Source organism: Nerophis ophidion, linkage group LG12, assembly GCF_033978795.1.
Source record: "Nerophis ophidion isolate RoL-2023_Sa linkage group LG12, RoL_Noph_v1.0, whole genome shotgun sequence".
Lineage (NCBI taxonomy): Eukaryota > Metazoa > Chordata > Actinopteri > Syngnathiformes > Syngnathidae > Nerophis > Nerophis ophidion.
The window spans coordinates 4,688,486-4,716,437 of record NC_084622.1 but is presented as its reverse complement, the minus strand read 5'-3'; the positions used below and the strand labels follow the sequence as shown (position 1 = coordinate 4,716,437).

The following is a 27,952-nucleotide window of genomic DNA, read 5'->3' as shown; positions in this document are numbered from 1 at the left end:
TAACACCATCTAAGGAATTTCTAATAAATGTAATACTTGTTAAGGCCTTAATTTTAGATACATGAATTTAAGACTTTTTAAGACTTTTTAAGGATCCGCGGATACCCTGGGATACTCCGGAGCGACTTATGTGGGAAATTATTAACAAATTACCGTAAAATATCAAATAAAATTATTTATCTCATTCGCGTGAGCGACGAGGAAAATGTCCGCAATCGTCACTCACACGCCAACCAATGTCATTGCAGAAGTGCATTGTGGGTCATGATATGCTAACTGCTATATGCTATACGCTACTGCCGGAGATATTAAAATGGATCACATCAACATTGGCGGTAACTTATAAAAACTGAACTAAAATGGCACCGAAAAGGAAATCATATACTGCAGATTACAAGTTGGACGTAGTGAAATATGCAGCAGAGAACATCAATCGAGCAGCAGAAAGAAAGGATGCTAGCGGGGCCCATACCAGAGGCGACACCGAGGAAGAAGATTTCATCGGATTTATCGATCAGGAGTGGCGGATTGTTTGGTAAACGTATGGCATGTTCTATATGTTATAGTTATTTGAATGACTCTTGCCATGATGTGTTGTGTTAAAATACCAGGCACCTTCTCAGTTGGTTATTTATGCGTCATATAACGTACACTTATTCAGCCTGTTGTTCACTATTCTTTATTTATTTTAAATTGCCTTTCAAATGTCTATTCTTGGTGTTGGGTTTTATCAAATACATTCCCCCCAAAAATGTGACATATACTCCAGTGCGACTTATATATGTTTTTTTCCTTCTTTAATGTGCATTTTCGGCCAGTGAGACGTATACTCCGGAGCGATTTATCGTACGAAAAATACGGTAAGTCAATTTAGAGCACCCATCCATCCATCCACACTGGGCCCCCCTCACCCTCTCATTTGTACTTTACATGTTTGCATGTGACATCCATCCTGACATTTTTTTAGTCATACTCTTTATTTATACTATGCAAGGTGTTTGTTCAAATTAGAATACAATAGAATAGAAAGTACTTTATTGATTCCTGGGGGAAATTCAGCACCACAGTTCGCTCACAATAAACAATAATAATAATAAATAATATATGACATATATTATATAATATATGAATAATATAAATATATTCTACATATATTCTACATTTAAGTGCAGTCAAGGAACATATGCATTAGACAGTCTAATGGCTGTGGGTATGAAGGACCTCCTGTGTCGTTCCGTGTTACATTTTGGGGGTCTGAGTCTTCCACTGAACGTGCTCATTCTCTCCGCAAGGTCCGAGTGTAGTGGGTGGGAGGTGTTGTCCATAATGGCTAGGAGATTTTTGCTAGACTTGTGTTGTCCGTAATGGCTAGGAGTTTTGCTAGACTTCTTCTCTCTGACACCACCGACAGAGAGTCCAGCTCCACTCCCACCACGTTACTGACCTTCTCTACCAACTTGTCCAGTCTGTTTGCGTCCCTCCCTCTCAGCCCGCTGCCCCAGCAAGCCACGGCATACAAGAAAGCGCTCGCCACCACCGACTCGTAGTAGAACATCTTAGTTATTATAATATATAATATAAATTAGTAACTGTTATGGCCGAGTTGTCTTATGACAAATCCACGTTTTGTACCAGTGCATGTGCAAACTGTGGACTTCGTGGATTACTACGCAGTAGAGATGTCCGATAAAGTGTTTATTTATTTATATAGCACAATTGTAAACCAAACAGAAAGGTAAAACCTTTTTTAAAGAATAAAAAAAATCACATAAGACAAAACATGCAATACATAAAACAAAGCTAAACAAAGTAATCAATAAAATGCTAATTGTTTCTTTAAGCTTTTATACAAAATGTTTCTATTTTTTTGCCCACTCGATAAGAATCAAAATAACACAATGGATAAGCGATGTGTGGTCTAAAACATTGATTAATTCATCCAGAGGTGTCCACAGCATTGTCGACACATACTCAGACTCCCTACCACTGCACCCAAAAAAGATTAACCAAAAGGTAAATATTTTGATCATTGTAGAAACCTGGCTGTTAAAGTTAAGGACTTTGGGGATTTCAAACTGTGAATGCACCACAGGGCTAGTGACATTGTGTGTGCGTGTCGGCAGCGCGGCTCGTAACGAGGACAGTTCAGCTAGTTGTCGTGGTTTTGACTTTGTTTTTGAATAGAGAGTCAGTCCATCACCTCCGTGTTATGTTTTTTTTGATATACAGTACTACAAACAGTAGCGCTTTGACTAAAATGTGGACTTTGTCAAGGCTGCAACCCATTACTTTTACATTGTTTCTCATAGATTGTTGCTTCAATATACAAACTTTTCTACTTACGAACACTGTTCGAGAACCATTTTGTAAATCAGGGTTCCACTGTCAAGCCGTGTCTCCAGTTTGGGTCAAAGGTGGATGGGACAGGAATTAAGCTTGGCATCAACTGCCGAGTATGAGTGGCCTTGACGAGACATTTTTCAACATGTGACCTTTGAGGCTGCAATCCAATTAGACTAAAGGGAAGGTGAGCAACATCTATCCCTCATTTTCTCACATCAAAGAACACAGAAGGAGGAGAGGGAGTGATGGGCTGGACCACTGTGGCGTTGCAAAAGAGATCTCCTAATCCCATCAAAGAAGTGCAAATAAAGCTTAGAGAACCCTTTGTGCACAGACTGTGATAGTGATTGTGACAAAAAAAAAGTCAACAATGCCATGAGGCACTCAACTGAGGGATCCTGACAACTTTTTCGAAGGGAATTTGCAAACAAACTTTACGTCACTGGCCGCTTACCTCTGGCCCACGGTACGGCCTCCCGTTGACGATCTCCGGTGAGGCGTATAGCGGGCTGCCGCAGAAGGTTTGCAGAAGCTTGTCTTTGTGGTACAAGTTAGACAGGCCGAAGTCAGCAATCTGGAGGAGGTTGTGGGCATTAATTCATCACAAACTGATTAGGTGGCGTATCTCTTTTTATAAATCCTTTACAATTACCTTAATATTACAGTTTTCATCCAGTAGCACATTTTCCAGTTTCAGATCCCTGTGGACCACTCCATTCTGAAAGAAGATGCACAAATGAATTATGACTGAAATGATTATGTGAACAATTCTTAAATCGGGGAATTTAGGGTCTCCTGCATTTACGTCACAGCTTTGAAATATATTTTATCTGCAAAGAGACTGAGGGCAGTGGAAGAACGTAGCACATTTTTACAACATTGGAAAACATTAGTAAAACTTCTCAGAGGGTGAGATAACTCCTGGAAATGACTGTCTTATATAGATAGGGACGGCGTGGCGCAGTGGGAGAGTGGCCGTGCGCAACCCGAGGGTCACTGGTTCAAATCCCACCTAGAACCAACCTCGTCACGTCCGTTGTGTCCTGAGCAAGACACTTCACCCTTGCTCCTGATGGGTGCTGGTTGGCGCCTTGCATGGCAGCTCCCTCCATCAGTGTGTGAATGTGTGTGTGAATGGGTAAATGTGGAAGTAGTGTCAAAGCGCTTTGAGTACCTTGAAGGTAGAAAAGCGCTATACAAGTACAACCCATTTATCATTTATGTGTGTGTCCAAGGTAAAGGAAACGGCATACTGTCTTCTTCTAATGCAGGGGTCTCAAACAAGACGTTATAACGCGGCCCGTAGAGATGCGCGGTTTGCGATCTCATCCGCGGAGTCCGCGGGTAAAGCGCGGGTCGGGCGGTTGACATGACGAAAAAATAGATTTTAATTAGATTCGGGCGGGTGGCGGTTGAACCATTCGGACACATTTGGTTCTGGGATCGGTATCCTTTGCCATTCAAAGAGCCATTTAAGACCCGTGTCATAAAGCGAAGAAGTCAATAGGAGACGCTATTATTCTCTTGAATGACTGCCGGCAGTCACCCAGATAATAAGTATTAGTGCGTGCTATGATTTCATTGGCTTTGTTGCCTTCTACAACATGTACGCTCTGCTTGTCAGTCCAGCATCATGTTGTGTGTGGCTTCCGCGGCAACACGCACACAACTGCAAGGCATACTGGGTGACACAGAGTACACTAATGGTTGTGATATAAACAATTTTAACACTCTTAGTAATATGCACCACGCTTTGAAGCCACACCAATTAAGAACGACAAACACATTTCGGGAGAACATCCTCACAGTAACACAACATAAACGCAACACAGCAAATACCCATAATCCTTTGTATTCATGACACTGTCTGACTATTTTGGTAAAGTGGGCGGAGTTGGGGGCGCGGGGGTGTAAAATATATTCAGGATGTGTCATGAATACAAAGGATTATGGGTATTAGTTGGGTTGCGTTTATGTTGTGTTACTGTGAGGATGTTCTCCCGAAATGTGTTTGTTAATTTTGTATTGTGTGGCTTCATAGCGTGGCGCATATTAGTAAGTGTTAAAGTTGTTTATATCACAACCATCAGTGTACTCTGTATCACCCAGTATGCCTTTCAATCTCATACCTGTGATTGCCGAAGCTGCACACAACATGTCGTTGGACCCACAATCGGTTCGTACATATTGTTGAAGGTGTCAAAGGCAATGGCTTCACAGCACGCCCATATTCTTGCCATCAGGATGAACAATATTGTATAGTCGCGAGAACGTTAGCGGCTCCAATTGACTACATTACTCTATGAAGTTTTAAATAGCTCTGAGTGGTAAAGGTGGCCAACTCTGATGTAATTCAGCGGGCGGTTGGCGGGCGGGTACGTTCCCGACAAAATGTTGGTTCGGGTGGACGGCGGGTGGATGACAATTTTGGTGACGCGGATGCGGATGATATAATTGCCTATCCGCGTATCTCTAGCGGCCCGCACTTTGATATGACAATATAATGCTGGTGCGGACCGCGAGTTTAATACGAACTTGCCATACTTGCCAACGCTCCAAATTTTCAAGGGAGATCCCTGAATTGCAGGGCATCCATTCTCTCCAATTCCTGCCGACATTTACCAAATCAACAATATTTAGGAGGTGCCATTATGGGGCAACCTATGGCGCCCTCTACTTTCTGTACCAACAGCGTGCAAGCCCAGTTATATGTTGTATCTGGCCATTATAAACGCATGAGTGTTATTGCTTGACATATTTGATCAACAGCTACACAGGCCCCACTGAGGGTGGCCGTAAAAAAAACTTTAACACCGTTACAAATATGTGCCACACTGTGAACCCACACCGAACAAGAATGACAAACGCATTTAGGGAAAACATACGCACCGTAACACAACATAAATACAACAGAACAAATACCCAGAATCCCATGCAGCCCTAACTCTTCCGGTCTACAATATACACCCCCGCTACCACCAAATCCCCCACCCCCCTACTTGCGTCGGTTGAGGTGGTGTATATTGTAGCCCAGGAGAGTTAGGGCTGCAAGGTGTTCTGGGTATTTGTTCTGCTGTGTTTAAGTTGTGTTAGGGTGCGGATGTTCTCCTGAAATGTGTTTGTCATTCTCGTTTGGTGTGGGTTCACAGTATTGCGCATATTTGGAAAAGTGTTAGTTGTTTATACCGCCACCCTCAGTGTGACCTGTATTGCTGTTGAACAAATATGTCTTGCAGCCATTTACGTGGAATTGTACAGACCTTGTATAACATGTTACATAGCCGGCACGCTGATTATGTGATGTAAAAAGTAAAATCATTAAAAAGTGTATTTTAAATTTTTTTAAGAAATCTTTTCTCGCGGCCCAGCCTCACCCAGTTTCTGCATCCAGTGGCCCCCAGATAAATTGAGTTTGAGACCCCTGTTCTAATGGATTTAATTAAATCTTTGCAAGACGAGTAACGTTTGCTGTGGTCTGGTACAACATGGCACACAAACAACTATCATAAATGCAGCCAATATTACATACAGATAATGTGTCCTGAGACATACAAATAAAAATTAAATACACAGAGGACCTAAGTAAAGGACATTAATCCGGCTCAAATATACCTACAAACGAGGCACAATGATGCAATTTGTACTTACAGCTAGCCTTAATAGCACATTAGCATGGATTAGCTTGCAGTCCTGTAGTGACCAAATATAATAATAATAATAATAATAATAACTTAATATTCATATCGCGCTTTTTTAAACACTCAAAGCGCTCACAGAGAAGTGGGACTCAACATTCGTTCACACCTGGTGGTGGTAAGCTACATCAGTAGCCACATCTGCCCTGGGGTAGACTGACGGAAGCGTGGCTGCCAGTTTGCGCCTACGGCCCCTCCGACCACCACCTATCATTCATTCACCAGTGTGAGCGGCACCGGGGGCAAAGGATGAAGTGTCCTGCCCAAGGACACAACGGCAGCGATTTTTTGGATGTCAATAGGTGGGAAGCGAACCTGCAACCCTCAGGTTTCTGGCTGGCCGCTCTACCCACTACGCCACACCGCCCCCTATATGCCTGATTGGCACTCCAACAAATCAAAAACATCAACAAAGCTCACCGTTGTGCATTCACGCACAGCATAAAAAGTTTGGTGGACAAAATGAGACGAAGAAGGAGTGGCATAAAACACGTCTTTCTGTGGCAGCGTCTGAGAAAGTTGTACATGTGAACCAACTACGATGAGTTTAAGGACCACTGAAATATGTAGGACAAAACGGCTCTCGCCAAATACTCATCAGTGAAGCATGTTTGATACAAACAGTGTTTATTTTTAACAATTAGGAAGGTTTGTGTCATGTTTATGCTTCTAAAGAAACCATATTGAAGGAAAAAACATATTTTTCCCTTCATCTTTTTCCATTTTCACACATTTTTGAAAAAGCTCCAGGGAGCCACGGGATTTTAATAGATGTTGGCTTGTTTGAATGGTTCACCAACACATGATCGACTCCAAAAGTAGTAGCTCTGCTTATTAACACAACATCTGCACGTACTACAGCTGACTTGGTTGTGCGTTATAAAACAACGCCTACCGCTGCACGTAAGTAGAGATGTCCGGTCATATTGGCCTGCCAAAATTATCGGCCAATAAATGATTTAAAATGTAATACCGGAAATTATCTGTATTGGTTTCGAAATGATCCGTATCGGTTTAAAAAAAAATCATGTCTTTTTAAAACGCCGGTGTGTACACGGACGCAGGAAGAAGTACAGAGCGCCAATAAACCTTATAAGGCACTGCGCCTTTACGTGCCGGCTGAATCACATAATGTCTACGGCTTTTCACACACACAAGTGAATGCAAGGCATACGTTGTCAACAGCCATACAGGTCACACTGAGGGTGGCCGTATTAACAACTGAGAACCCACATCAAACAAGAATGACAAACACATTTCGGGAGAACATCTGCACCGTAACACAACATAAACACAACAAGACAAATACCCAGAACCCCCTGCAGCATTAACTCTTACGGGACGCTACAACATACACCCCCCGCTACCAACCTCAACCCCACCCACCTCAACCTCTCACAGGGGGAGCATGTCCCAAATTCCAAGCTGCTGTTTTGAAGCATGTTAAAAAAAAACAATGCACTGTGTGACTTCACTAATAAATATGGCAGTGCCATTTTGGCATTTTTTTTCCATAACTTGAGTTGATGTATTTTGGAAAACCTTGTTACATTGTTTAATGCATCCAGCGGGGCATCACAACAAAATTAGGCATAATAATGTGTTAATTTCACGACTGTATATATCGGTATCCGTTGATATTGGTATCGGTAATTAAGAGTTTGACAATATCGGGATATCGGCAAAAAAAGCCTTTATCGCACATCCCTACTCGTAAGTCAATAACATCCTCCTGTGTTGTATACGAAGGTTTGAACACATTTGATAACGTCCCACATTACTTAGGGCAAAAACAAAAGGCAAACCAAAAACGCATATACATTGGGGTCCTGTCACCAACACCGTGCCTGGATTACTACTCGTACCAGGCAATAGAAATAGTACTTGATAGTACCCCGATTTGCAAATCATTTTCAACTCATATTCAGTTGAATATGCTACAAAGACAAAATATTTGATGTTCCATCTGATAAACTTTTTTTTTTTTTTTTTTGCAAATCATTAACTTTAGAATTTGATGCCAGCAACACGTGACAAAGACGTTGGTAGAGGTGGCAATAAATACTGATAAAGTTGATGAATGCTCATCAAACACTTATTTGGAACATCCCACAATTGGGAACAGGTGGGTGCCATGATTGGGTATGAAAACAGCGTCCCAAAAAATGCTCAGTCTTTCACATGAAAAAATGGGGCGAGGTACACCCCTTTGTCCCCAACTGCGTGAGTATATAGTCAAACAGTTTAAGATCAATGTTTCTCACAGTGCAATTGCAAGAAATGTAGGCATTTCAACATCTACGGTCCATTATTTAATCAAAAGGTTCAGAGAATCTGGAGAAATCACTCCACATAAGCGGCATGGCCGGAAACCAACATTGAATGACCGTGACCTTCGATTCCTCAGACGGCACTGTAACCAACACCAATCTCTAAAGGATATCACCACATGGGCTCAGGAACACTTCAGAAAACCACTGTCACTAAATACAGTTAGTCGCTACATCTGTAAGTGCTAGCTAAAGCTCTACTATGCAAAGCGAAAGCCATTTATCAACAACATCCAGAAACGTCGCCGGCTTCTCTAAGATGGAGTAATACTACTTTGGCACGTCTTGCAGCCATGAAATTCTAAGTTAATTATTATTTGCAAAAAAAAAATAAAGTTGAGGAGTTTGAACATTAAATATCTTGTCTTTGTAGTGCATTCAATTGATTATGGATTGGAAAGGATTTGCAAATCATTGTATTTTGTTTTTATTTACCTCTAACACAATTTCCCAACTCAAATGGAAACGGGTTTTGTAGAATATGCTCTGATGCATTAACAAATGGTCATTTCAGGACAGCTTCTTCCAGCATTCACATGAAATATTTGCAGTAAATGATTGTTTTGGTTGTATAGGGAGAAAGTTTATTGTAAAGAGTCACCGCAGTCAGCGGTGTCTCCACCCCTTTCATTGTCTGCTGTTGACATCTGCTGTGGTTTGCCTTCTCAGTCGATTCCCATTTGTCTCAATTACATTGGCCTGTAATTTCCAGCCTGTGTGAATTATGTTTTCACAACATCGTGAGATTTACATGAAAAAAAAAAAAGGTCGGGAATGCTTTAAGTTATTTTCCCTGCACGACATCTCCCACGGCTCGACAAAGTTAGCTTCATTTGAATTTTGTTTTGCTTGTGGTGGCAGGGAGTCACGCTGCCCCGCCCCGTTTGAGATTAGGATGACGAATCATTCTTTGTGACAGACTTTCCTATCTGAGGGCCATTACATCATCTTCATCTCCAGCTGAGGAGTGGCATGACAACAAGGAAGGCCCGTCCGAACAAGCCTGAGACCTGATGGAAATTATTGAGCCACTTTAATTCTGCCTGTTTTGTCTCACTTTTTTTAGTCTGGCTGTTTTGATTCAAGAGGCGTACAACAAAGAACATTTTCTTTTTGCACACTGCATTGACTACGTTTACACTGCAGGCCAAAGTGGCCCAAATCAGATTTTTTTTAGATCGGATTTTTTTCCAGCTGACTGTTTACACTGCAAGTTAAATGTGTTTTTTTATCAGACTCCAGTGGAAATCCAAAAAAGGCCCCTAAAGTGGGCTTGACGTCACTTGCATGCCCACTTCCATAAAGTGAAAACAAAGTAAATTGACCAGGAGGAAGTCGCTACTACTACAAAATAAAGTAAAAGTCACAACACATTAAACATTTTGTGTTTTGTACGTCAAAGTAGGGCTGGTTTAAGTTTAAATATATATATATATATATATATATATATATATATATACACACACATATATATACATATATACATATACATATATACATATACATATATATATATATATATATATAAATATATATATATATATATATATATATACACATATATATACATATATACATATACATATATACATATACATATATATATATATATATATAAATATATATATATATATATATATACACACATATATATACATATATACATATACATATATATATATATATATATATATATATTTATATAGAGTATATATCGATACATCGCAATATATCAATATATCGCAGGTTTGTCTATGTGCGATATACAAAATGACTATATCGTGATATTCGAGTATACCTTTCTCATGCAGTTGCTTTTAGCTGCGGGCATTACACTACATGCGTTTCTCACTCTTTCTCACAAATATATAAAACAAGCGCACGTTCATACACATGTCACATACGTATACGCCCTCGCGGAGCAGAGAGGTAGCAGCATGGGTAACGTTGTGCGAGTGGTGATACTGCATTACTGCTAATATGTAGCATCGTTTAAAAAGTCACCCGCTAGAGAATGAAGAGTGCATACTCCGCATGTCTACATCTCCGTTCGGTGCCACACCAACAAAATGCAGAGGCAACCATTTTCACATCAACACCGTATGAAAAAAATAGTCAACAAAAGGATATAACGTCCGCAGGAGCCTACCACATAGCGAAGGACCTACACTATTTGATTTCCTATTATGCAGCTAATTTTTATTTATACAGTTATAGAAATATCTTGTGTGACATCATGCACTTTGTTTTAAACTATTGTGGTGGCATTCTGTACAAAAAGTGCACTTTAATTTAGTGTTGTTTTGATATGCCATTTTAGTGACATCATGCACAAAAGTGCACACATAGCTTGTTTTAAAATGTCTCTGACAATCTTGCACTTTCTGTTTTGAAATAACATGAATATTTGTGACACTGTTTAATAACTGTTTAATAAACACAGTTTTGGTCGATTGACTTAGTTGTGATTTCCCTCTCTGCATTAAAGTTTAGAATGAGCATATGTTAATGCAGTATGAAGAAGAATGTTTTAACTAGAAATCTTTGGGTGTCCCATGATTCTATTCAATATCAATTTTTGGGTCACGATTAGATTCAAAATCGATTTTTTTTTTCAATTCAACATGATTCTCGATTCAAAAAGGATTTTTCCCGATTCAAAAGGATTCTCTATTCATTCAATACATAGGATTTCAGCAGGATCTACCCCAGTCTTCTGACATGCAAGCAGAGTAGTAGATTTTGTAAAAAGCTTTTATAATTGTAAAGGACAATGTTTTATCAACTGATTGCAATAATGTAAATGTGTTTTAACTATTAAACGAACCAAAAATATGACTTATTTTATCTTTGTGAAAATATTGGACACAGTGTGTTGTCAAGCTTATGAGATGCGATGCAAGTGTAATATATATATATATATATATATATATATAAATGTCTAATGATGAGGGATTTTTAATCACTGCTATGTTGAAATGATAACTAATAATGATACTGTTGTTGATTATATTCATTTTTGTTTCACTACTTTTGGTTTGTTCTGTGTCGTGTTTGTGTCTCCTCTCAATTGCTCTGTTTATTGCAGTTCTGAGTGTTGCTGGGTCAGGTTTGGTTTTGGAATTAGATTGCATTGTTTTGGTATTGCTGTGTATTGTTTTGTTGGATTGATTAATTAAAAATGAATGAATAAATAAATCCATCCATCCATTTTCTACCGCTTATTCCCTTTCGGGGTCGCGGGGGGCGCTGGCGCCTATCTCAGCTATAATCGGGGGGAAGGCAGGGTACACCCTGGACAAGTCGCCACCTCATCGCAGGGCCAACACAGATAGACAGACAACATTCACACTCACATTCACATTCACACACTAGGGTCAATTTAGTGTTGCCAATCAACCTATCCCCAGGTGCATGTCTTTGGAAGTGGGAGGAAGTCGGAGTACCCGGAGGGAACCCACGCATTCACGGCGAGAACATGCTAACTCCACACAGAAAGATCTCGAGCCTGGATTTGAACCCAGGACTGCAGAGGGTTTAGTGCGTCTGCTTCACAATACGAATGAATAAATAAAAAAATAAATAAAAAATAAGAATAATCTATTTTTTTTACAAATGAGAATCGATTCTGAATCGCACAACGTGAAAATCGCGATTCGAATTCGAATAGTTTATTTCCCACACCCCTAGTTTTAATGTAGACACATAGAATCATCATACTGCTGTGATTATATGCATCAAGTGTTCATTCAAGGCTAAGGCAAAATATTGAGATATATATCGTGTATGGTGACATGGCCTAAAAATATCGAGATATTAAAAAAGGCCATATCGCCCAGCCTAACGTGAAAGTAAAGTAAAATATTACAGTATATACACCCTTTCATACTTTATATTTGGGAGGGTTGTAATCTTTTTATGGCTGTTAAGTAGAAGGGACAAGGAGACATCAGTGTGGATCTACGAGAGATTTATTTTATTTTTGTCTATAAACATTTTTTTAAAAATAAACATTTTGATCTTTACCACAAAAATACATTATAACAAGTTAAATGTCTGTAATGAAATATTTGAAAACAATTTCATGAAAACATATTTTTTTCATATCTTTTCTTGAAAAAATACCGAAAAAAATACCATTCTGGGTTTCCAGCACGTCATCTTCAGCAATAAAGGAACATTTTATTTTCAAGTATGTTCACTATTTTTTTTTTTGGAGTGGTCAGCTTGAAGCGTCCCTGTAGTATGTAGTGTACTATGGCTATGAATTTTTGTTGTTTTTTTCCCTTGGCCTCAGTCTGGACCCCCTCTCCAGGGCCCAGGCTTAGACCGATTTTTTGTATTTTATTGTATTTTATTTTAATCTTCTATTTTTTTCTCCCATTCCCCCCCTTGTTTACCTGTATCTCATCTTTTTTTTAAGGGGCGCTGGAAGCCGGCAGACCCGTTAGTGATCCTGTTCTGTCTCCCTGTAATTTTTGTATGATCTTGAATGGGATTGTGCTGAAAATTTAAATTTTTCTGAAGGAACTCTCCTGAAGGAATAAATAAAGTACTATCTGATCTAATCTAATCTAGCTCTGTCAATGACTCCCTTGTCGTCATGTGGCATGAGTGTCTATTATAATTTTGTTTACTAGTTTTGATGACCCGTCTTACCTTGCCTCTGATTGGCCAGTCCGTAATGTTTGGCCCTAACCTTAGCCAATGGTGACTCATCATACTGTACCAACACCTACCAATCATCGTGGACGTTCTCACAAGCAGGGGAAAATAGATGAATGGATGGATTCAGTCAACATTCTCTCTTTGTAGCTTGTAGCGTTGATGTAAAATATATGGATCAAAAAGTAGCTAAGCTACTGCCGAGATACTGGAAAACATAGTTAAGCTACCTAGCTTAGCTACTGATGAGTTTATAGGAAATATTAATTTCAAATCTAAAGTTGAATTGCAGACATGAATGAACTTTTGCACAAAATGTTTATTTTTGGAGGTTTAACAGAATATAATTCAAAGTTCTATGCGGTGGACAGTATCTACACTGCAAAAAGTCAGTGTTCAAAAATAAATAAATTAATTATTTTAAAAATAGGGGTATTTTATTTGAACTAAGCAAACTTATCTGCCAATAGAACAAGACATTTTGGCTTGTCCAGACTTTCCAAAACAAGTAAAATTAGCTAACTCCAATGAACTTAAAAGTACCTTAAAATAAGTATTTTCTCACTATTAACAAGTGCAATTTTCTTGGTAGAAAAAAAGAGAGACCTTTTTGCTCAATATGTTGAGAAATATTCCTAAACTAAGTAAATGCAAGTGTCATTATCTTGACATAATGATATGAGCTCGGCATCATGATTTTTTTTTTCATGCTTGAAGTAAGAAATTATTACTTAAAAAAAGTTGTTTTATACTTCAGTTGATATTCAAGTTTCAAGCATGATTTACTCAATATAGGTAATAAAATCCCAGCTACAAGCTGTAATATCTTACTGATATCATTCCGGACCAAAATCCTTAAAACAAGTCAAAGACTCTTACATAAAATATGCTTAGTGAGAACAATTATCTTATCAGACAGAAAATAAGCAAATATCACCCTTTTTTGAGATATTTAATCTTGCTTGGATTTCAGTTTTTGCAGTGCAGGGTCTATTACTTTTGTCAGAGTTATACATTTCGGGAGGAAATTGCCCCATTATGCAAAACCCAATTTTTAAAGGGGAACATTATCACCAACCCTATGCAAGCGTCAATATATACCTTGATGTTGCAGAAAAAAGACCATGTATTTTTTTAACCGATTTCCGAACTCTAAATGGGTGAATTTTGGCGAATTAAACGCCTTTCTGTTTATCGGTCTTGTAGCGATGACGTCAGAACCTGACGTCACCGAGGTAACACACCCGCCATTTTCATTTTTCACATTACAAACACCGGGTCTCAGCTCTGTTATTTTCCGTTTTTTCGACAATTTTTTGGAACCTTGGAGACATCATGCCTTGTCGGTGTGTTGTTGGAGGGTGTAACAACACTAACAGGGAGGGATTCAAGTTGCACCACTGGCAAGAAATCTGCCGCCAGACCCCCATTGTATGTGCCAGAGTGTCTGCACATTTTACCGGCGATGCTAAGACAGACATGGCACAGAGATGTATGGATAACCTGCAGATGCATTTGCAACGATAAAGTCAACAAAATCACAAAGGTGAGTTTTGTTGATCTTGTTGACTTATGTGCTAATCAGAGTGTCTGCACATTTTACCGGCGATGCTAAGACAGACATGGCACAGAGATGTATGGATAACCTGCAGATGCATTTGCAACGATAAAGTCAACAAAATCACAAAGGTGAGTTTTGTTGATCTTGTTGACTTATGTGCTAATCAGACATATTTGGTCGCAGCATGACTGCCAGCTAATCGATGCTAACATGCTACGCTAATCGATGCTAACATGCTATTTACGCTAGCTGTATGTACATTTGAAACCAGATACCCACATTTAATGCCAAACCAACACTCACTAATCGACGGATTTAAGTTGCTCCAGTGTCACAAGATGCAAAAGTCCTGATCGTTTGGTCCGCACATTTTACCGGCGATGCTAATAAAGCAGCCATGCTATGGGCCACTTCATTAGGTACACCCATGCTGTGGCCGAATAGCGTCAAAAGCTATTGGCTCAATAGCTTCAGTTTCTTCTTCAATTTCGTTTTCGCTATCTGCCTCCATACTCCGACCATCTGTTTCAATACATGCGTAATCTGTTGAATCGCTTAAGCCGCTGAAATCCGAGTCTGAATCCGAGCTAATGTCGCTATATCTTGCTGTGGTAACCGCCATGTTGTTTGTATTGGCAGCACTGTATGACGTCACAGGGAAATGGACAGTCGCATCGCAAATAGCGAAAATCAAGAACTTTAAAGCTTTTTTTAGGGATATTCCGGGAGGTGTAAAATTTTGAAAAAAACTTTGAAAAATAAAACAAGCCACTGGGAACTGATTTATATTGTTTTTAACCCTTTTGAAATTGTGATAATGTTCCCCTTTAACTGCAGGACACTGGTGTTCAGTTGACATGGGAGTGCCTGGAGCCAAGTTTAGTGGGGAGATCTCTACTTTGGGTGTACCCTGGGACACCCACGAGTGTGCGTGTCAGATGAGGACAGAATTAATGCGGGGGGCCCTCTTTTGGCGTTGTGTAATCAGGGCATAAGCCTGAATTAAACTAGCCTGTGTTCCATCTTCACTCAGAAACAGATGACTCTGTTGCACCGGCGAGCCAAGAAAAGCATTCACTGTAAAGGCTCGCAGATTAACTGTGGAGCTGCATGCTGACTGTTACAACAGCCAAGCCTGGAAATCACGTCCGGGTGCGTGCGAGGGCGACAAGTTAAAGTCTCTGTGCGTGTGTGCCTTTTTCGTACCTTGTGGCAATGGTGCACAGCAGAAACGATCTGCCTAAAGAAGTGTCGAGTCTCTCGCTCGCTCAGGCGCCGCCGCTCGCTGATGTAGTCGTACAGTTCGCCCTTGCTGGCGTACTCCATGACGATGACGATCTTGTCCTTGTTCTCGAACACTGAGGGAAGACAAGGGGGATAAACCAACACATGGTCACAGTGTGCGCTTGCGAAGAAATACATTCATGTGTGTGATGTAACGGTACGTGTATTTACAGTATATGTGGGTTTTTCAGTACGAAGTCTAACTGCCTCACGATATGGTACTCATGGCTAGTGATCAGTGACGTGTGGTGAACTAAACACCAGGTGAGGCATACATACTTTTTGTTCTTTTTTTTTTCACTTGAATTCATATGTGCAGCTCTAGTCATTTTTGATTTAGGTTGCACATTAGAGATACAGGGAAAAAAAGGGAGTTATTCGCTTTCATAAAAACGTTATCATAATGATATTACGATATGATAAATGGGTCCAAAAACGATTTGATAAAGTTTTTATTAAATACTTTTTGGTCCCATTTGCTTTCAACAAAATAAATCAAGTATTGTGAGTATATATTACCTTTCTGTATTTGTATCTGAAGCAGCAATAGCTATCCTTCATGAAAACGTACTTTGTATGATCGCATTCATTTTGTCTCAAAAGTCCAGTTTAGAGAAGTATTTAATCTTGGATACAGTATATAATCATCCATATTGGCAGAAACATTCATTTAATTCAATTTCATTCCAAGAGATTAAACAATATTTTTGCATCTGACAAAAAACACTCAACGCTGGCTTACTCTTATAAAAATGCCGCCATATTTGTTATAAATACAGTTAAAAAAAAAAAGAAAAGAAAAAAATGCTGGCTTGCACTGGAGAGACTTGTGTCTGTTAGCTTGAGCGCCCCCACTTCTCCCAGTGTGGCGAGTCAGAGTACTGCTGAAGCATTGAACTGCAAGTTGAAAATATATCACCCCATACCTTGAGGCAGAAGTACTTACTGCCTCAAAACCTGCCCTTTCCACGTGGCAACAAGCATGCGCCCCCTCGCACGCACGCCCAATACACACTGTGTGTAGCCGTGGAGGCACCGCCTGTGTCTGCCTCACTTATCATCTGCTGCATTGTTTTGATCAGGAAACATGGAATTTACGCAATTTTGAACCATCAAAATTATCAAAATATACAGGAACCACACCAAAATCACACAGAAAGCATAAACCAAAAGAGAAATATTAAAACGCATATTATTTTATTACTTTGTTTTGGAACATCTCATTTTTAAGCCACCTGGTGGCAGGTGAAGCAATGCCTCACTTGCCTCCCCTGACAGCACGTCACTGCTAGCGACAGTGCCAAGGAGAATCCAGAGCTTGAAAACACTCCTCCATAGTAAAAAGTCTCCTGTTTAGGAACACTTTGCCTTCGGACAAGCTGAAACTACGAATGCAGCATTTGAGCCAATTAGGAACTTTCACTTCAGTTATACCTCGGTTTTCGTCCTCCCTCATTTTTTTATGATTGGGATTTTAACAAAAATTCCCGCCACAATGTTGTCTTGTTTTTTTGGATACAATCTGGGTTATCGCGTAGCCAAACATTGATCAGACGAAGACTTCCACATGTTGGAAACTGAGATTCTGTGTTTTTTTTTTTTTCTGATGAGTGTGACAGCAAAATAAGTGAGTGCCAGCAATTTGATAAATAAGGTGAGAAACACTGTTGAATTTAAGAAAAAACTCATATTAGTACAAAGGTGGCGTCTGCGTGGCTCTTCAATAAATACAAAAGTGATGTTACATGTTCATTTAGCCATTGAAATAGTCCTGGGCTATTCTAATCCATCATGAACAGGGCTTCAGTTTCAAGAGCCCAAGGGCTGGGGGCCGGACATGGAAATGTGGATGTTTCGTCAGAAAGTGCCTCTAAAAGTTATATTCCTTTCAAACTTAGTTTACTTAACCACAAACTAAACACATTGGCTTTCACACTGCACTGTCAATAAATCCATTATTCGCCCTCACAACTCAAATCCAGCGTGTGCAGCGCGACAGATAGTTAACAGTGTGAAGGAACAGAAGCTCCAGAAGACAGTAGAGCAATCATTGTGTATTTTACAAAAATAATGTCCATTGTGTATTTTATATGAATAAATAAGGTTTGGTGTTAATTCATTCACACAGCTACATATGTCTGCCCATATAAAAATATTTTACAGTACATCCAACATTGCACACAATGTATCGTTATGTGACTCATCACAATTAAATCCAAGGTGTAGCATTATTGCCCCCTGATCAAATTTAGTGCTACATGTATTGAACAAGCTCCTACCGCTAGAGTTGCTCTGAGACAAAACAACACAACCACAAATACAAAAGACATCACAAAGTCAGCAATTTTAATACAAAACAAACTCAATATATTTATGCACAAATGATATCTACTTTGAAATGTTTGACCAAGTCTCATCAACTTTAAATGGAAAAAAAAATAAAAAATACCTAAAAAAAGCATGATGATGACATGGGCTATTCAACTACATCATGAAGAGGGCCACAGTTTCAAAAGCCCAAGAGCTGGGGGCCAGAAAAGGAAATGGGGATGTTTTGTCAGAAAGTGCTGCCGGAGACTGTGTTTACTTAATTGTATATTATAATTACTTAATTGTATATTATAATTAGTTGATATTATTATAATTATAGAAGTATAATTGTATATTTATATAATTATACATATTTATGTAATTATATTTATATATATTAAAATATACAAAAAAAGCTGTATAATATACAGTTAAAATTAACTATATTGTACAGTTTTTTGTATATCGTACAGGATTGCTTATTGTTTTTATTGGACAGCAGTCTGTTTATTTCAATTCTTATTTTTTATATTTATTACTTATTTGTTTTCCATATTTGTTTCCACAACCGCACTTTAAGTTGGAGTCCTTAATCTTGTTATATGCAAATATAATGACAATAAAGTCCATATTATATTGTAATTGCAAAGTAAACATCAGTTTTCACACCACACTGCCAATAAATTCATTATTCTGACTTTCCTGCTCATTTCCAACAGAAGCTCTAAAAGTTTTGGTGAGGATTGATGTTCCTTCTTTTGCATTCTTTTCCTTCCTCAGTTTTATTTGGGATCTGAACCGACAATGTCGTTGTGGCTTGTGCAGCCCTTTGAGACACTTGTGATTTAGGGTTATATAAATCAACATTGATTGATTGATGGATTTATTGATTGATTATTTATTTACACTTATTCCTTTAGGTTTGTAAGACTGAAAATCTAAACATAAAAGCAACACCCATTGTGTATTTTACATAAAATCGGTTTACTGTGAATATATTCACACAATAAACTACACGTTTACACAACATTCACACACCAAACATTGCGCATATTGTGTGACTTATCTCAGTTAAACTTGAGGTCAAATTTAATACTACATGTTAAACGCATTTTGCCATTACTTTCAAGACAAAAACAACACAACCATGAATATAAAAGACATACAATACAAAACAAACTAATTATCATTACTAATCACTCAATATTGTAGTCAGCTAAAGGTGTGCCTTAATGAAATTAAACAATGGATGTCCGCTAACTTTTTGCAACTCAACGCCAAGAAAACAGAAATGCTGATTATCTGTCTTGCTAGACACTAACAGTTATTTAATAATACCAACTAAATATTTGAAAACCAAACAATTCCACAAGCCGGCTCGGTAAAGAATCTGGGTATTATTTTCGACCCAACCCTCTCGTTTGAGTCACACATCAAGAGTGTTACTTAAACGGCCTTATTTCATCTCCGCAATATCGCTAAAATTCGTCCCATTTTGTCTAAGATCATTATTCATGCGTTCGTTACGTCTCATCTCAATTACTGTTAACGTATTACGCCTCCCTCCGCCTTCGGGTGGGGGGGACGGGTCCTGACTGTTGTTTGTGCTTATGCACCAAAACAGCAGTTCAGAGAACCCACCCTTTTTGGGAACGCTCGAGGGAGTACTGGAAAGTGCTCCCCCGGGTGATTCCCTTGTCCTACTGGGAGACTTCAACGCTCACGTTGGCAACGACAGTGAAACCTGAAGAGGCGTGATTGGGAAGAATGGCCGCCCGGATCTGAACCCGAGTGGTGTTTTGTTATTGGACTTTTGTGCTCGTCACAGTTTGTCCATAACAAACACCATGTTCAAACATAAGGGTGTCCATATGTGCACTTGGCACCAGGACACCCTAGGCCGCAGTTCCATGATCGACTTTGTAGTTGTGTCATCGGATTTGCGGCCTCATGTTATGGACACTCGGGTGAAGAGAGGGGCGGAGCTTTCTACCGATCACCACCTGGTGGTGAGTTGACTGCGATGGTGGGGGAGGATGCCGGACAGACCTGGGAGGCCCAAACGCATTGTGAGGGTCTGCTGGGAACGTCTGGCAGAGTCTCCTGTCAGACAAAGTTTCAATTCCCACCTCCGGAAGAACTTTGAACATGTCACGAGGGAGGTGCTGGACATTGAGTCCGAGTGGACCATGTTCCGCACCTCTATTGTCGAGGCGGCAGATCGGAGCTGTGGCCGCAAGGTAGTTGGTGCCTGTCGGGGCGGCAATCCTAAAACCCCTTGGTGGACACCAGCGGTGAGGGATGCCGTCAAGCTGAAGAAGGAGTCCTATCGGGTCCTTTTGGCTCATAGGACTCCGGAGGCAGTGGACAGGTACCGACAGGCCAAGCGGTGTGCAGCTTCAGCGGTCGCGGAGGAAAAAACTCGGACATGGGAAGAGTTCGGGGAAGCCATGGAAAACGACTTCCGGACGGCTTCGAAGCGATTCTGGACCACCGTCCGCCGCCTCAGGAAGGGGAAGCAGTGCACTATCAACACCGTGTATGGTGCGGATGGTGTTCTGCTGACCTCGACTGCGGATGTTGTGGATAGGTGGAAGGAATACTTCGAAGACCTCCTCAATCCCACCAACACGTCTTCTTATGAGGAAGCAGTGCCTGGGGAATCTGTGGTGGTCTCTCCTATTTCTGGGGCTGAGGTCGCTGAGGTAGTTAAAAAGCTCCTCGGTGGCAAGGCCCCAGGGGTGGACGAGATCCGCCCGGAGTTCCTTAAGGCTCTGGATGCTGTGGGGCTGTCTTGGTTGACAAGACTTTGCAGCATCGCGTGGACATCGGGGGCGGTACCTCTGGATTGGCAGACCGGGGTGGTGGTTCCTCTCTTCAAGGAGGGGGAACGGAGAGTGTGTTCCAACTATCGTGGGATCACACTCCTCAGCCTTCCCGGTAAGGTTTATTCAGGTGTACTGGAGAGGAGGCTACGTCGGATAGTCGAACCTCGGATTCAGGAGGAACAGTGTGGTTTTCGTCCTGGTCGTGGAACTGTGGACCAGCTCTATACTCTCGGCAGGGTTCTTGAGGGTGCATGGGAGTTTGCCCAACCAGTCTACATGTGCTTTGTGGACTTGGAGAAGGCATTCGACCGTGTCCCTCGGGAAGTCCTGTGGGGAGTGCTCAGAGAGTATGGGGTATCGGACTGTCTTATTGTGGCGGTCCGTTCCCTGTACGATCAGTGCCAGAGCTTGGTCCGCATTGCCGGCAGTAAGTCGAACACATTTCCAGTGAGGGTTGGACTCCGCCAAGGCTGTCCTTTGTCACCGATTCTGTTCATAACTTTTATGGACAGAATTTCTAGGCGCAGTCAAGGCGTTGAGGGGTTCCGGTTTGGTAACCGCAGGATTAGGTCTCTGCTTTTTGCAGATGATGTGGTCCTGATGGCTTCATCTGACCGGGATCTTCAGCTCTCGCTGGATCGTTTCGCAGCCGAGTGTGAAGCGACCGGAATGAGAATCAGCACCTCCAAGTCCGAGTCCATGGTTCTCGCCCGGAAAAGGGTGGAGTGCCATCTCCGGGTTGGGGAGGAGACCCTGCCCCAAGTGGAGGAGTTCAAGTACCTAGGAGTCTTGTTCACGAGTGAGGGAAGAGTGGATCGTGAGATCGACAGGCGGATCGGTGCGGCGTCTTCAGTAATGCGGACGTTGTACCGGTCCGTTGTGGTGAAGAAGGAGCTGAGCCGGAAGGTAAAGCTCTCAATTTACCGGTCGATCTACGTTCCCATCCTCACCTATGGTCATGAGCTTTGGGTCATGACCGAAAGGATAAGATCACGGGTACAAGCGGCCGAAATGAGTTTCCTCCGCCGTGTGGCGGGGCTCTCCCTTAGAGATAGGGTGAGAAGCTCTGCCATCCGGGAGGAACTCAAAGTAAAGCCGCTGCTCCTTCACATCGAGAGGAGCCAGATGAGGTGGTTCGGGCATCTGGTCAGGATGCCACCCGAACGCCTCCCTAGGGAGGTGTTTAGGGCACGTCCAACCGGTAGGAGGCCACGGGGAAGACCCAGGACACGTTGGGAAGACTATGTCTCCCGGCTGGCCTGGGAACGCCTCGGGATCCCCCGGGAAGAGCTAGACGAAGTGGCTGGGGAGAGGGAAGTCTGGGTTTCCCTGCTTAGGCTGTTGCCCCCGCGACCCGACCTCGGATAAGCGGAAGATGATGGATGGATGGATGGATGGTATTATTTTGAGGTCATCCTATGCCCAGCATTAAAAGATTACAGTTGGTACAAAATGCGGCTGCTAGACTTTTGATAAGAACATTAAAGTTTGATAAATTGATCCATTGCTAGCTTATCGGGAGGTTGACCACTAAAAACAATACAATTGCTTGGCAGCAAGAGATGACGTACAGGGGCTGTGACATACGCGAATCCCTTAGGGGTGATGGACAACTGCGCCGCGCTAGAGGAGCTGCAGCCTGCCACCATAGCCCCCGTTCCCTCCCCTGTGTTGAAAGTCTCAGGATGTATGTTGTAATATGTATGGAGGTTTTCCCCGGTCTGGATTGTATTGTTTTACTCAATCCCCAACCCCCAGCGTTTACCTTTTTCCCATCTTTTACGGGGCGCCTTGTGGCGACCAATCAGCGTTCCTGTTCTGTCACCGTGTACACTGTCTAATCTTGAACGGGTTTGTGCTGAAAAAAAAAATGTCGTACTTGTGCAATGACAATAAAGGCCTGCCTACCGATTTACCTACCTACCTACCTACCTACCTTTGATTGACAATATATCAAAATATTTTATTATCATATGGTAAGATACCAGAACTCTCCAAAATAACAACTGTTACATTAAAATTAGCTAAATAAATGTAATTAATTTAGTAACCATTATTTGTTGACATTTTGTTTCAAAGCCAAAGGGAGCCATGGCGGTGGCATGTGGCTCCGAAGCCGCAGGTTGCAGACCCCTGGTCTAGCCCAAGGACACAATGGCAGTGACTAGGATGGTGGAAGCGGGGATCGAACATGGAACCCTCAAAGTTGCTGGCACGGCCACTCTACCAACCGAGCTATACCACCCCAAAAGGTCCGCCAGCAAACAATGACTGGAGCACTTGCTCGGGGCAGGACATTCAAATTTTGTTGTCCAGTCCTTAAAAGTCCAATTTTCGCAATTTTGTTTATATATTTTTTCAGAGTTGAATGAATAGTCTTCTTCTACACACTTCACTGCTGCTTCATTGGGGTGGCAGGAGTACTGCATACATGATCAACCCCAGCTTTAAAGGGGAACATTATCACAATTTCAAAAGGGTTGAAAACAATAAAAATCAGTTCCCAGTGGCTTGTTGTATTTTTTTAAGTTTTTTTCAAAATTTTACCGGTCTCGGAAGCTGTAAAGTGCTTGATTTTCGCTATTTGCGATGCGACTATCCATTTCCCTGTGACGTCATACAGTGCTGCCAATGTAAACAAACAATGGCGAATACCAATGCAAGATATAGCGACATTAGCTCGGATTCAGACTCGGATTTCAACGGCTTAAGCGATTCAACAGTTTACGCATGTATTGAAACGGATGGTTGGAGTATGAAAATATTGAAGAAGAAACTGAAGCTATTGAGCGAATAGCTATTGATGCTATTCATAGCCATAGCATGGCCAAATAGCTGCGTTAGCATCGCCGGTAAAATGTGCAGACCACACTTTCGCATCTTGTGACACTTGAGCAACTTAAATCCGTCGATTGTTTTTTTCGCATTAAATGTGGGTGGAAGGAAACGTAATGTAGTTGCAAATGCATCTGCAGGTTATCCGTACATCTCTGTGCCATGTCTGCTTTAGCACCGCCGGTAAATTGCATGTTAGCATCGATTAGCGTAGCATGTTAGCATCGACTAGCTGGCAGTCAAGATCAACAAAACTGACCTTTGTGATTTTGTTGACTTTATCGTTGCAAATGCATCTGCAGGTTATCCATACATCTCTGTGCCATGTCTGCTTTAGCACCGCCGGTAAATAGCATGTTAGCGTTGATTAGCGTAGCATGTTAGCATCGATTAGCTGCCAGTCACGCCGCGACCAAATATGTCTAATTAGCACATAAGTCAACATCAACAAAACTCACCTTTGTGATTTCGTTGACTTTATCGTTGCAAATACCTCTACAGGTTATCCATACATCTCTGTGCCATGTCTGTCATCGCCGGTAAAATGTGGAGACACTCCGGTACATTCAATGGGGGTCTGGCGGCAGACACTTTCGCACCTTCGGGCCAGTGGTGCAACTTGAATCCCTCCCTGTTAGTGTTGTTACACCCTCCGACAACACACCGACGAGGCATGATGTCTCCAAGGTTCCAAAAAATAGTCGAAAAAACGGAAAATAACAGAGCTGAGACCCAATGTTTACAATGTGTTACCTCGGCGAGTCACATTCTGATGTCATCGCCTCCAGAGCGATGAATAGAAAGGCGTTTAATTCGCCAAAATTCACCCATTTAGAGTTTGGAAATCGGTTAAAAAAATATATGGTCTTTTTTCTGCACCATCAAGGTATATATTGACGCTTACATAGGTCTGGTGATAATGTTCCCCTTTAACGCCTATTTTTGTGATGTTCGGCGGACCGCCAGTTGAACAGGCTTGAATTATTCACATTATTTCAGTATTTCAACATGTAAAAGTATAATTATTCTTCATCTAACGTGTTGCATTTTGTTCCCTTTCTGTAGCGAAGATACATACCGTACTGTGACTATGGCATACCGTTACACCCTAATAAATATCATGACCAGATAAGATGGGAGGACGAGATTGGACACTGTGGACTAACACCCCTTCAGATGCGAAACGTCGCCGGGCACGCCGCCAATCAAGAACCCCACCTGCTGGCTCCTCTGCAACAAAGCAGGGAGGGACCGTTAACCCAATCAGGCCCGCTCCTCGGGGGCGATCGCAGGCCAGCAAAAACAAGAGACTCTCCGGGGGGACCGGAGGGCGTTCTCCAAGAGGCGGCGGTCCACCGCGGTGTCAAGAGATGCCCTCGACGTGTCACACATCGGCATCATGTCACCACATTTCTCAACTCACTCCCACATTCCGCAGCGAGCACGCCGGGGCTGCTCGCCTGATAGGATCACAAGAAGGATTGAACAATAATGCGGCGTAGTCGTCTGTAAGTCGCGGCTCAAAGGCAGAGACAGCGGGCCTCCTTCTCCTCCCCCGTCCATTTTAATTCAACAATGATATCATCTTTCTTAAGGGTTCATACAAGATCCATTCAAATTCTGTGCCTGACAGCTGCGATACATACACTAATATTAAAATGATGACTTAATGATCATTTTACAAAATGGGGTTTCACAAACTGTGGGTCACCGAACCACAATGCAGAAAGCTATTTTATTGATCGTCTAACTGGCCCAAAATGTTTTGGCAAGGTTGTTGAAGTAAATGATCTGCTTTATGATGCTTATTATTCGTTTTTCTTTTTTTTTTACAGTTTGTGTCAATGTTAATGTGACGAGTAAACCCACTAGATTTCGAAAGTCTGTGCTGAGCAGTTTGTTACCACTGTTCATCAAGTCAGAGTTAATATCTCACTTTAGGCTGAAATATTTCCAAAGGCCTTAAAAACAAAGCCCCTCTTAAAGGGGAACTGCACTTTTTGTGGATTTTTAACAACAACACATCAACACACATCTTTTTTTTTCTTTACGATTTAAAAGATGACAAAAGATGACTGTTGTAGTCTTCAAAGCCCTCAGCAACATTTTCTATAAACACTGCAAGTCTGTATATATGTAATAACAGACACTTTCATAACAATATGTAATATGTACAATATACACACTGCAAGTATATATATATATATATATATATATATATATACATATATATATATATATATATATATATATATATATGTATATATATATATAATGTAGTAACAGACACCTTCATAACAATATGTAATATGCACAGTATACTCACTGCAAGTATACATATAATGTAGTAGCGGACACTTTCATAACAATATGTAATATATACAATGTACACACTGCAAGTATGCATATATATATATATATATATATATATATATATATATATATACATATATATATATATATATTGTAGTAACAGACACCGTCATAACAGTATGTAATATGCACAGTATACACACTGCAAGTATACATATAATGTAGTGACACACACTTTCATAACAATATGTAATATATACAATGTACACACTGCAAGTAGAGATACAAACCCCGTTTCCATATGAGTTTGAAAATTGTGTTAGACGTAAATATAAACGGAATACAGTGACTTGCACATCATTTTCAACCCATATTCAGTTGAATATGATACAAAGCAGCATATTTAATGTTCAAACTGATAAACATTTATTTTTTTGCAAATAATCATTAACTTTAGAATTTGATGCCAGCAACATATGACAAAGAAGTTGGTAGAGGTGACAATAAATACTGATAAAGTTGAAAAATTTTCATCAAACACTTATTTGGAACATCCCACAGGTGTGCAGGCTAATTGGGAACAGGTGGGTGCCATGATTGGGTATTAAAAGCAGCTTCCATGAATTGCTCAGTCATTCACAAACAAGGATGGGGCGAGGGTCACCAATTCGTAAGCAAATTGTTGAACAGTTTTAGAACAACATTTCTCAACGAGCTATTGCAAGGAATTTAGGGATTTTACCATCTACGGTCCGTAAAATCATCAAAAGGTTCAGAGAATCCGGAGAAATTACTGCACGTAAGCGATGATATCACCGACCGTTGACCCCTCAGGCGGTACTGCATCAAAAACAGACATCAGTGTGTAAAGGATATCACCACATGGGCCCAGGAAGTGAAGTATATTTATATAGCGCTTTTTCTCTAGTGACTCAAAGCGCTTTACATAGTGAAACCCAATATCTAATTTTTACATTTAAACCAGTGTGGGTGGCCCTGGGAGCAGGTGGGTAAAGTGTCTTGCCCAAGGACACAACGGCAGTGACTAGGATGGCGGAAGCGGGGATCGAACCTGCAACCCTCAAGTTGCTGGCACGGCCGCTCTACCAACCGAGCTATTCATAAAACCACTGTCAGTAACTACAGTTGGTTGCTACATCTGTAAGTGCAAGTTAAAACTCTGCTATGCAAAGCAAAACCCATTTATCAACAACACCAAGGAACGCCGCTGGCTTCGCTGGGCCCGAGCTCATCTAAGATGGACTGATGCAAAGTGGAAAGGTGTTCTGTGGTCTGACGAGTCCACATTTCAAATCATATTTGGAAACTGTCGATGTGGTGTCCTCCGGAACATCCATCCATCCATCCATCTTCTTCCGCTTATCCGAGGTCGGGTCGCGTGGGCAACAGCCTAAGCAGGGAAACCCAGACTTCCTCTCCCCAGCCACTTCGTCCAGCTCTTCCCGGGGGATCCGGAGGCGTTCCCAGGCCAGCCGGGAGATATAATCTTCCCAACGTGTCCTGGGTCACGTCCTCCGGAACAAAGAGGACAATTACCACCCGGATTGTTATAGACGTAAAGTTCAAAAGCCAGCATCTGTGATGGTATGGGGGTGTATTAGTGCCCAAGGCATGGGTAACTTACACATCTGTGAAGGCACCATTAATGGTGAATGGTCCATACAGGTTTTGGAGCAAATATGTTGTCATCCAAGCAACGTTATCATGGACGCCCCTACTTATTTCAGCAGGACAATGCCAAGCCACGTGTTACAACAGCATGGTTTA

The 27,952-nt window shown here is 41.2% G+C and overlaps 1 protein-coding gene across 1 annotated transcript in view; it reads right to left on the bottom strand.

Annotated features, from left to right (window-relative positions):
* Window positions 1-27,952, bottom strand: part of nuak1b (NUAK family, SNF1-like kinase, 1b) — an 87,644-nt gene that overhangs the window by 15,277 nt on the left and 44,415 nt on the right. The window contains exons 3-5 of the mRNA XM_061916726.1: window positions 15,801-15,952; window positions 2,996-3,061; window positions 2,798-2,917 (exon numbers count right to left, since the gene is read on the bottom strand). Of these exons, the coding sequence (XP_061772710.1) occupies window positions 2,798-2,917; window positions 2,996-3,061; window positions 15,801-15,952 (338 nt within the window). The remainder of the gene's footprint in view (window positions 1-2,797; window positions 2,918-2,995; window positions 3,062-15,800; window positions 15,953-27,952) is intronic.